Below are 12,233 nucleotides of genomic sequence, written 5' to 3' on the forward strand. Positions count from 1 at the left end.
AATTTTAAATTCTGTGTAACTATGAAATACTTACCTTTTACTTCTACAGTTACCCAAAGTTTTAACTGGTATTCCCTTTGTGTGCTTATACTGGCAATACTGTACCCATACAGCAAAGGGATTGTTATAGGAAGCTAAAACAAACACCAGAAATCTACTCAAAACTGTACACTAAAATGCTAAATAAATAAATGTTCAACTTAAAATACAGTTGACCCTAACATAAGGAAGTAATTTATACCTCTAGCTTAAACCAGGCCTAGCTTGCTATGACTGTACCATTTACATGAGCTAACTATCCTAACATCAACATGGTGACAACTACAAATGTATTACTTGCTATTCAAGGATCCTGTAAAGTTGATGATTTTGTACATGTATGTTTCCCTTCATAATGGTAGATCTCATGTGTTGATACCAAATTTTAGAAAATTAGTTGTAATACTTGAATATTTTAATAAGCAATGAATAAAGGAGAAAACTCAGTTAAAATAACAGAACTACGTTAGAGTACTTCAGAAGACCAGTTTTTCACACCTGTTTTCTACTAGCATACAAAAGCTACTAGTAGGAAGAAACCATACATTAAGCATAGTTGAATTATCCTTAAACTATATTCTGTAGGGGCTGTAACACAGTTTTTAAGAACAATATTAAAAAAGGTGAAATCTATAACTCAAACAGTACACAAGACTTACTTCATCTATAAAAATAGAGCGAATGCCAATGCTTTATTTGCCACAGAGATAAGGAGGGAAACATTGGTAAAAATAAATGTGATAACGTGACTCAAACTTCATTACAAATGATTTTCCTAAATTCATAACTTTCACATTAAGCTGAGCTAAAAAGAAAAAAACAAACCCCCAAAAAACACTAAAAAACTTTCACTTGATGAAAGTAGGCCAAATCACATGATCCCTCTGAATGAGGGAGTTTAATTTTCTAGCTGAGAAGATATTTTCCCTAATTTAGTAAGCTTAAATAATTCACCCATGATGATAAATAAGCCCTTGGGTCAGGATCAGAAGAAACTTCCTGTATCAGTTTATTTTTAAGCAGTACACAAAAATTTTATTATGGAACATTTTCTTGGTTAAATCTTAAGAGTAAAGACAATTAAAACATCCATACTACTTCACCATCTTTCAGGTCTTTTTCTCCTAAATGTACCTTCTAGATTTCTTAGGTGTGCTGTACAATTCCTTAGGGTGCTAAAGTTGATGAACACCTTACTCCATTAAGTGAAATAAAACTTCACTTAATGGAGTAAGGTGTTCATCAACTTTAGCACCCTAAGGAAGTGTTATTTAAACTTTGTCCTCATTCTCCTCTCCCACGTTACCAGTAGTAAAATTTATTTAAAAAACAATGAGAAAGAAATACCGTAGCCTAGAGGCACCTGGGAAGGAAGGGAATTTGGCTCAGGAGAGATATTAGTCATATTGGAGATTTATGGAGTCTAATTGTAAACCCCTTTACCCCCTCCCTGGTTTTAGACTTAGGGTGTGAGGTGTCTGGGATGTGCATGGAGCCTTCACAAACTGACATTTTCTTCCTTTTTTTCCCCCTTTTTTGCATGAAACAAAATAAATACAAGTGCTTGGTACTACGTGCTTTTGAGGCTTAAAGGGCCATTAATAAACACGCTGTTTCGGTCGTTGAGGGGGATCGAAATCACTTTTTAATAAATATCGCCAGAAGAATCTCCTCGAAGGGAGACTGAAGTTATTCTCCCTCCCCAGGAGCCCTAAGGGGAAAGGGAGACGGAAGATAATGTCCCCTACTTGCACGTGAGATTTCCCTTTCTCCTCCGACCCCCCTCCGCCTCTACCGCGCAGGTCTGGCCGCCTCGGGAGGTAGCTGGGAGAGAAAGCCACGCTCAGTCCTCCATGGCAAAGTCTTTGGTCTTTTCCTCCTGGTCGCCCACTTTGTAGCGCAGCAGCACGCGTAGGTGACGGTGGTTGTCCTGAGAGGGCAGCAGCGTGATCTCTCCGGAAACGTCCGTATCTTGCTCCACTTGCACAGGCTCGTTCAGGTAGAGGAGTGCCTGCTTCCAGTGCGTGACTGGGTGAAAAGGCGAGGTGGACAGCACCAGGGGTTTCTCCGAGTCCCCTCCGGGGAAGGTCACCTGGAACCAGATGGCAAAGCCGTGCATGTGAGCCGAGCCGTAGCAGCTGAAGCGGAAGCGCCCACCCACCCCCGCTTCCAGCTCCTGCTCCAGGCCGGCGCGGGCCAGCTCCAGCTGAGCAAAGCACTGCGGCCGGGCCAGCACATCCTCGCCGGACAGGCCTTGCACCACGATTTCTGAGTGGCCCATGAGGCAGCGCGTGGCGAAGCTCTCCAGGCAGCTCATGTCCACACCGTAGAGCTGCTTCATCTGGCTCCAGAAGCTTAGGCGCAACTCCAGCATCTGGTCGCTGATGGGCGCCACGAAGAGCTCGGCGGAAGCCGGCAGTAGAAGACCGCCCTCCTTCAGCCACTTGGTCCGCGCGTGGAGCACAGAGCTCAGCATGGACTCGTGCAGGAGTCCGCAGCCCATCCACTCGCTCACGATGGCATCCACCTGCTCCGGCAACTCCACCGTCTCCACTGGCCCCGGCAGGACGTGCACCCGGTCCTCCAGCCCGTTGAGCCGCACCACCTCCCGGGCCTGTTGCCAGATGTCGCTGGCCTCCACCGCGTACACGCGCCGGGCCCCGGCCTGGGCACAGAAGATGCTGAGAATGCCGGTGCCCGCGCCCACGTCCAGCACGGTCTTGCCCCGCAGCGCTGCCCAGTTCCGCAGAATGCCCAGGCGGTAGGCATCGGTGCGGACGCGGTCGGCAATCATCTCCTCGTGGACCGATACATCCGAGTAGCACTGGTAGTACAGCTGGTCTCGCTCCCGCCTAGTCCTCCGGGGTCGTGGCAGGGCCACCTCCAGCTCTCCGCCATCTTCCTCTTCAGTTCCCTCCCCTCCTTCGCCGCCGCCCCCCGACTCAAGCTTTCTTCTCTTGGGCTGCGACATCTTGGCGGCTCGGGCCGGCTCCCGGCGTGCGTTGCGCGACGCGGCGGGAGCTCTAGGAAGCGGGGGCTTCTGGTATTTGTAGTGCGCGCTCGTGCCGCCCGCTTTTGGCGGGGCACCGGGCGAGTGCCCGCCAGATGCCTCTGAGCTGAACTCTGCTTTTTTACCTGCTGCTTTGGTGTCGTGGAATCCTTCTCCCACCACGCCGCACCCATATTCTATGATTCTTTACGTTCCTCCTCCTTCCCTTAGATCCTCGATTCTCTTTTGCTTTCACTCCCTTCCTGAAGTGGACACGCCCACTTAAAACTAATAAATCCATGTTCTGTCATGTCTACTCAACTCCCAGATTTTTTATTACACAGAATTATCTGGGCGGCACTGTTCATACACTACCGCCTCATCTGGACAGTTACAACTCTTAGAGCTCTCCAAACGTGGAGATTTGGAAATTGCACTACATGTTTTTCTTCTCTGTTTTCAGGGGAGTTAGGATGCAAAGGTGTAAATGGAACAACGTTTTCAGGGGAGTTAGGATGCAAAGGTGTAAATGGAACAAAGTAAAAACCCAACAGTGTAAAACCCTGGTTCGGATTCCAGTGAGACCACAAATAAATGGAATGATTAGGGCAAGCTATATAACTACTCTTGCCTTCAGTTACCCATTCACCAGCAACAAAGAATCTTCAATGCAGTTGAAAAATTAAGTTTCTGGTCTCTATTTTAGCAGAATGGTTACTTGGCTCTTAGTCCTGCTCTGGTAATTCTGTGGCTCATTCAAGAGTTAAATCTTGGAAAGGTTCAAACCAAGGAGCAGTTGAAAAGCAACAGTGGTGTGATACAGTGAAACCCATTGCCAGGTGTATTCTGGTAACCAATTATTTTTTTTCTCCCAGAGGTAACTGAATCCTTCATCCCCTGTGATCACTTCTCTACTTCAACTCATTTTTTCCTGTGTGTCTCCTTGTCTGGGCGAGATTGGTACTCCCCTCTTCCTCTTTCATTTTCCTTTCAGTCAACTATCAGCTGTTAATCTCTTTCCTCTTGGTTGTTCATAGTAGAAATAAAATACATTTTAAAATACATGTGATGTCTATATGGGTGTCTGTGTTCTTCACAAGTAAGGTGAGAAAAAATTTTCTCCCAGCTTAAAAAAATCACACGAAGAAAATTGACTTTTATTTTCTTGTAGTCTCAAACTATGTCTTTTAAACCAATGAGCCTGTATTCCTTATCTGGGGGAAAAGTTCCTTCACCCCATTCTCTCTATTAATCTGTCATTGAATGAAATAGGCTGATTGACCTGACATCCTCAGCTGTACTTCTAACTCAGGGCTTTCTGGCTGCTCATAAGAATCCTCTGTGGAGCTTTTAAAAAATACCTATGCCTGTGTCCCACTTCAAACTAATTAAATCAGAGCCACTCCAGTGGAGCTTGCGCATATAGTTTTAAAAGCTACCCAGGGAGTTTGTGCAGCCAGAGTGAGAAATGTTCTTAATGATTTTAGTTAAATCTTGCGCCATTATTTTCATTGGGTAAATTATCTTTTTTCAGTGGCCTGGGCTCAGCCATTTAAGGCTAAAAATCCTCAGAGCATTTCCTCTCTGCCCAGTTTGATATCTTGTTTTCAGAAAATAGAGGCCCAGAGCAGGACATGGGATTAGAGTTGAAAATGTGACTGCTTCAATATATTACTTCTAGGCTGTTGATTAGTGTATACTTCTCCCATTCTTTCTGTCCTCAAAATCTTTTCCTCCCTCTTTTAAATGCATTGACTCCTCTACCCTATTTCCAATTCACTGACTTGTGGTCTTTTTTAAGAAATATCTGAATATAAGTTTTGTTGGTTCTACTTCCAAAATATCTGAGTCCATCTTCTTTTCTCCTTATCCACTGCCTACACCTAGTCTAATTTCCCATTTTTGCTTGTATGGAAATCAGTCTCCTAAGAGATCTCTCAACTTCTAATCATACTCCTGTCTAATCCATTCTCCACAGAGCTACAAGAATGAGTTTTTAAAAATCTAAATTGGACCATGTTATTCTCCAGTAACTTCTTCTTCCAGTTACTGAAACAATCCAGTAACTTCCCAGCTTATCTCATACTTCTCTTCCCAGCTCCCTGTTGGGCTCAATATATACAGGCCTTCCACCTTTTTTCTGTCTTAAGTCTATACATACGCTCTTCCAGGACCTGGAAGATTGTTTTTCTTTTTCTTTTTTTTTGTGGTACGTGGGCCTCTCACTGTTGTGGCCTCTCCCGTTGTGGAGCACAGGCTCCGGATGCGCAGGCTCAGCGGCCATGGCTCACAGGCCCAGCAGCTCCACGGTATGTGGGATCTTCCTGGACCAGGGCATGAACCCGCGTCCCCTGCATCGGCAGGCGGACTCAACCACTGCGCCACCAGGGAAGTCCAAGATTGGTTTTCTTCTTAGCACTTCACTTCAGTCGCTCCTCATCTGTCAGGCCTCAACTTAAATATTACCGCCTAAGAAGGTCCTTCCCTGGCTACTTTAAATACTATTTTCTAACTCAAGACACTGTTTATTTCCTTTATAGCTTTTATTATTAGCTGAGTGTATGTAATTTGTCTATTTGTTTTTTGTAAAATATAAACTCCAGGAGACTTGGACTTTTGTTTCCCCATTATTGTAGTTCCTAGCACTAGAACAGAGCCTGACATGTACAGAGTGTTTAATAGTCTTCAGTGAAGACTGTTGTGGAAGCAATTAAATTGTTATTCATAGGGGAAGGAGAAGAGAGTTTTGCTTTTTGTAGTGCAGTGTGACAATTTGACTCTGGTAAACTCTGAGATAAATCCAGATATAGATCAAATTTAGGATAATCCCAGATGTGAGATGATTCCCTTTCCAAACTCTCATAACCCTTTTAGATAGAATAATGGTAAGCCCTAATTTTATGTCCAGATTAGAGAGAAAATGGCCTGTGGCACTTTCCTTTCCTGCACTCTGGCTTGATACGGAGAGCGATTTCTTTACTCATCTTTTCTACCACACTGAGTTGTTTTAAGTAAGAAGGAGACCAGATCGTAGTCCTTCTCTAAGCATTGCAGCTCAGCAGCTAACCACCTGGATGGGAGAAGAATTGGAGCTGTGCTGGCAGAGTGTTCTTTGTGTTTTCATGCCAGTGGTCTACTCACCACATCTATTCAATGTGAAAACCCATAGTTTTTCAAACAAATGGATCTTGAAATTGATTTAATACACCTTCACCAGCATTAAAAAAATAGAATAGAAAATATCAAATACACAAAATGAATAAAGGTGAGTATTACTTCATAAAACTTGTTTCAGTTAAGTATACTCTCTCTCTCTCTCTCTCTCTCTCTCTCTCTATATATATATATATTTCTTGCTACAGTTCACAGTTAAAAGTTATTCTCCAAAAACAGTGTAAACTTTAATATTTTTGTAACTTTGCTTTGAGTATGGTACTGCTTTGCCTCTCACTTATCTTTTTAGGTAGTCCTCAAATGTTATCATTTTTTGGTAGCTTTTCAACCAGTCTGTGGCCCAATAATCCTTATATATGACTTTTTTCACTCGTCCTCTTGTACCAGAGCTATTTGTACATATGGCTTTTCCATGCTAGACAATGGACATTTGAACGCCAAGATTTTTTTATTTCTCACTTTTATATTAAGAATCTAGCATATTGTGCTGGAATCTGAACCATTTGCACATTCCAGATTGGCAGTCCTGAGTACACATAGGATCATAGATGTGTTTTGTATGACTGTGAGAACCATGGTCGATTTCTGCATCACACACATTCATGCATTTATCTAATCATTCATTTATTCAACAAACATTCTGGATTTCTACTCTGCACTAAGTATTCTAGAAACAGGGGACATATCAATAAACAAAAAGACAAAAAGCCTTACCCTATGGGGCTTCCCTGGTGGCGCAGTGGTTGAGAGTCCGCCTGCCGATGCAGGGAATACGGGTTCGTGTCCCGGTCCGGGGAGATCCCACATGCCGCGGAGCGGCCGGGCCCGCGAGCCATGGACGCTGGGCCTGCGCGTCTGGATCCTGTGCTCAGCAACGGGAGAGGCCACAGCAGTGAGAGGCCCGCGTAACGCAAAAAAGAAAAAAAAAAAGAAAAGAAATCCTTACCCCTAAAGAGCTTATATTTTTGTATTAATGTTATGTTATCTATTAATCTTATTTTTTTGTTTCTGTTTTTACTTAAGTAAAGTATTATACTGCTTTTTTTTTTTTTTTGCGGTACGCGGGCCTGTCACTGTTGTGGCTTCTCCTGTTGCGGAGCACAGGCTCCGGACACGCAGGCTCAGCGGCTATGGCTCACGGGCCCAGCCGCTTTGCGGCATGTGGGATCTTCCCGGACCGGGGCACAAACCCGTGTCCCTTGCATCGGCAGGCGGACTCTCAACCACTGCACCACCAGGTAAGCCCTATACTGCTTTTAACTATCAACTTTCTTTCTTGTATTATTTTACCTTGGGTCCTGATGTGATTTCCTCCCACAAATACTTATTTCTAATTTCTTTTTCTCTTTAATTTGAAGGGCTGTTGTTTAAAAGTGTGTTTTAAAGCCTAGTATATAGAGCTGCAATGAACGTTGTGGTACTTGACTCTTTTTGAATTATGGTTTTCTCAGGGTATATGCCCAGTAGTGGGATTCCTGGATCGTATGGTAGTTCTATTTTTAGTTTTTTAAGGAACCTCCATACAGTTCTCCATAGTGGCTGTATCAATTTACATTCCCACCAACAGTGCAAGAGGGTTCCCTTTTCTGCACACCCTACCAGCATTTATTGTTTGTAGATATTTTGTTGATGGCCATTCTGACTGGTGTGAGGTGATACCTCATTGTAGTTTTGATTTGCATTTCTCTAATGATTAGTGACGTTGAGCATCCTTTCATGTGCTTGTTGGCCATCTGTATATCTTCTTTGGAGAAATGTCTATTTAGGTCTTCTGCCCATTTTTGGATTGGGTTGTTTTTTCTTTTGATATTGAGCTGCATGAGCTGCTTGTAAATTTTGGAGATTAAGCCTTTGTCAGTTGCTTCATTTGCAAACATTTTCTCCCATTCTGAGGGTTGTCTTTTCGGAGGGAGGAGATATGGGGATGTATGTATACATATAGCTGATTCACTTTGTTATACAGCAGGAACTAACACAACGTGGTAAAGCAATTATACTCCAATAAAGATGTTAAAAAAAAAAAAAGCCTAGTATAAGAGTTGAAAGTAGTTCCTTTAGAATTTCAAGAATTAATTATAATTCTCAAAGTGTGTGTTGGGAAAGGGTAAAGGAACAATGATGAACAATGTTATAAATATCTCTTTGACATGAATATTCATTAAATGATGCAGTTCTTGCCATGGTGCAGTTACTTGGAAGCTGCCAGCATAGAAAGAGGCACTTCTGTCAAAAAAAAATCCTTTATAGAAAATGAACACAAAAGGTGGTGATTTTTGTATTTAAACAAATTGGAACATCAAACATAGAAAGCCTAGGTATATGTTACTCTCTTGATGTGTGTAGTGTCTTTTAGATCCATGGTATATTGGCCCAAATATTAAACCTAATACTAAAACAGATGAATAGCAAATTCATAGCTCCCTGATGATATTATTATAAGTAGTTGTAATTCTTTTAAAAAATGTGTGTATTGAATTGTTTCAGTAGTGACAACAGGGATATTATGAGTTTAATCCATAATTAGTGATTCAGTTTAAATTTACTGAGCCCTCTTAGTGTATTGAATATGGCATTTTAACAATTTCAAGTGTAAATATTGGTTATGACATTTTAACAATTTCTGCTATAAATCAGGCCACTATATTGAAAATAGTACAGAAAAACAGGAACGTAAATTATAATATGGGAAAAGTAATGTATTGGTGCATCTATGGAAATAAGCATTTGCACACCTGCCCCAGGAGTAATAAGAATCAGGTAGTTTAATGAAAATCAGGTATTACGGTTAATTAGTAACATTTAATAAGATCTTCCTCTCTCTCTTTTTTTTTTTTTCTTTTATGAAAACCTTTAATATGAAAGGAAGCCAGCCATTTGCTTGTATCAGATGCTTACGTTCTCATAGCATTTTGCAACTGAGGGCATTTAAAGTGCACGGAAGTAATGTAGTCATGGCAGACTTGTGATGCTCAAACAGTATCGGCATCACCTGGGAAATTGTTAGAATCACACAGTCATGAACCCCACTCTGTAACTAATGAATTAGAATCTCTGAGGTTGGGGTTCTGCAGTCTTTATTCTAACAGTCCTTCAGGAGATTCCAAGAACACTGAAACTTGAGAACCACTGCACTAGACAATCTGAAGACTGCTAGGACCAGCGTGAGGCCATGTAGAGACTATGGAATGGGTCTATTATTTTTCCAACTGCTGTAAAACAAATTACTACAAATTTAGCCACTTAAAACAACAAACATTTTTTATCTCATGGTGTCTGTGGGTCAGGAGTTCAGGCACTGCCTCCCCAGAACGTCTGCAAGGTTGTAATCAGGGTGTCTGCCTGGCTTTAGTCCTTTCTGGAGCTTGGGATTCTCTCCCAGTCATGTGGTTGCTGTTCCTTGCAGCCATAGGACTGAGGTTTCCCTCTTTTCCTGATTGTCAGATGGAGGGTATTTTAGCTCCTAGAAGCTGCTGGCAGTTCCCTGCCACAGGGTCATTTCCCAGGCTCTCTCACAACACTTGCAGCTTACTTCTTCAAGACTAGTAGAAGAGGTTGTTTTATCTCAGGGAGGGTCCTATTCCAAATAATTTCCTTGCCTCTCACCTCCCCAGGATAATCTCCTTTTTCATTAATTCAAAATCAACTGATTTGGGATTTCTATTACATCTGTTAAATAATGCTTTCAGCTGAAGAATATAGCTCCGGGTAAAGAGACCAAGGGTGTATTCCCACTAAAGTTTGATAGATATCGCAAAATATCTTAAAATTATTCTGTGTCTCAGAGAACTATGGGTATGGCTCATGGCATGGGGAGATGACCAGATCAAATAGATCAGAAACAGTTTTAAACAAGCTGTACACCATATCTGAGCCAAAGATTTTAATACAGCACAGTTTGCCTTAGTCACCCTTGAGTTTCTGAACCCTGCCATGTGAAAAAAAAATCATACCACATGTAGTGTATGTAGTGGCTACTTTTTTAGGCTGGGTCCAAGAAGAGAAGACTCCTGGAATGAAGCCAAGCTGAGCTGAGCCTAAATGAACCCAGTAGACTGCAGCTCTCATGTAATGGAAGCAAGAAACAAAAAACTTTTGTTGTTGCAAGCTACTGAGATATTGGTGTTATTTGTTACTGCAGCAAAAAACAAAGCTGACTAATACAAATATACATACAGAATGAATGATCATTGTAGCACCACTACCCAGATCAAGACATAAAACATTACCAGTGTCATAACTGTACCTGTGTCCCTCCAGTCCTGTACTTTTTCCCTTTCCCAAGGTAAGTATCCTGATAATACCATAAAACATTCAGTGACAAAAGTCTCTGCTTTTATGGAGTTTATATTTTAGGGAATAATCTCTAATTCTCAAAACGTATGAGGTGGTTATCAGTAACCCTATTTTCTCAGTTTGGAAAACCAAGACACATAGCAGTTATGTCCATCACTTATTTATCTTTTCTACTGGATTGTAAATTCCTTTTAGACAGGAACCAATTTCCTTTATCTTCCCACAGTTTAGTGTAGCATCATACATATAGTCACAATATTAATTATTTTGATGACAATTAACATTTATTTCCTGCTTACTATGTACCAGATACAACTCGATTTTCATAAAACCTCTGTAGTAGGTATTATTATTAATCCCTTTAGAGATCAGAAAATAAGCAAAAAGAGGCTGACTTGTCATAGGTCTAGATTATTTTGCTCTATATATGTGTGTTGAAATTGATCCATGTGATTGCACATAGCAGTACTTCCTTCACTTATATTGCTGTATAGTGTTCAGTTCTCAGCTCCCTCTAAAGCCACAATGGATCATACTATACTATACCTATGGATGACTTTGCATAGAGGAGGTACCCGAGCTTCTCATTTCTTCCATCTCTGTTCTGCAGCTTCTCTATTTCTATATATCAAAGGAAAAAAGCAAGTTAGACATCATATTTTTATCTAATATCTGCCTGTGTTTTACTCAGAAGAGTTGTGGTGTGGGAATTGGAAGTGAAGCTGTAGTAGACTGACTGTATATAAGAACCTTAATTGATTTAATAATATTGTAAATCAACTATACTTCAATAAAAAGAAAGAATAGAGTGAAGTTCAGTTTAAAGAAAAAGAATATTATTTGGTTTATTCACTTAATATTGTTGAGCTCCTACTTCTAGCACTGTGCTGGGCTTTAAGAAAGAGAGGAGGATGCAGTCTCTTTGTTCACCATAAGGAGCTCACAATTGTTGGAGGAGGTCATTCAAAGGACTTTACTGACTGTTGACCCATAAGCCGGACTTGGGCAATCAGGGGCTCCTTATACTCTCTCCTGCACTTGGAATGTATGTTCTGCCCATTGTTCCCATAGTCAGAGCAATATCCAGGATGTAGTTTTAAGAAAGTAAGGTTGAGACCATCTGTACTGTGTACACGACTGAACCCCATTAAAGCCTTTAGATAAAGTTTAAGATTTTGGCAGACAGGTATGGAGATCCACTCACCTTGTGGCCACCTAAGACAAGCCTTGTATGTGAATCCCCTTGCTTATTAAACCTGCCAACGACCAATTTGGATTCATCTGCCTGATTCTTTGGTCTCTCCTCACTCTCTGTGTAGGAGGCTAGTTGCAGGTTTCACCAGGGTAGCTCCCAGGTTTAGGAACCAACAGTTGGTGAGCCAACCAGGAGACCAAAGAAATGAGCCATGAAAAAGAGACATCCCAAGGGGAAATCCAGAGATCGCCATTGACCTCTGTATGGGAAGGGGTTAGATGATTGTGGACTGTGTGTGTGTACAGAATGTACAGCTACTGTGGCAAAAAAGGGGAGCGAATGGCCGTGCAGGGGGCTGACCTCTACTGTGGACAGGTTGCTGGCCACTGAAGCCCAACTAGAGGCTGAAGCTTGAGTTAGAAAGCAGGAAGAAGAGCTGCGGTTAGAGAAGGATGTGTGGTTGTCCACTACTCTGCTAGCTTCGGGGCTGGCAGACAAGATGGGAGAGCAGGATAAGAAGTTGGAGAACTTAACGTGCCATTT

General features: G+C 41.8%; 1 protein-coding gene across 1 annotated transcript; it reads right to left on the reverse strand.

Annotated features, from left to right (window-relative positions):
- Positions 1-1,017: 1,017 nt before the first annotated feature.
- PRMT6 (protein arginine methyltransferase 6) lies at positions 1,018-3,011 on the reverse strand. Its single transcript, XM_082671062.1, has one exon. The coding sequence runs from the start codon at positions 3,008-3,010 to the stop codon at positions 1,883-1,885; it is 1,128 nt and encodes a 375-aa protein (XP_082527188.1). The 5' UTR covers position 3,011; the 3' UTR covers positions 1,018-1,882.
- Positions 3,012-12,233: the final 9,222 nt, after the last annotated feature.

Source organism: Grampus griseus (genome assembly GCF_964374135.1).
Source record: "Grampus griseus genome assembly, chromosome: 1".
In the NCBI taxonomy this organism is placed as follows: domain Eukaryota; kingdom Metazoa; phylum Chordata; class Mammalia; order Artiodactyla; family Delphinidae; genus Grampus; species Grampus griseus.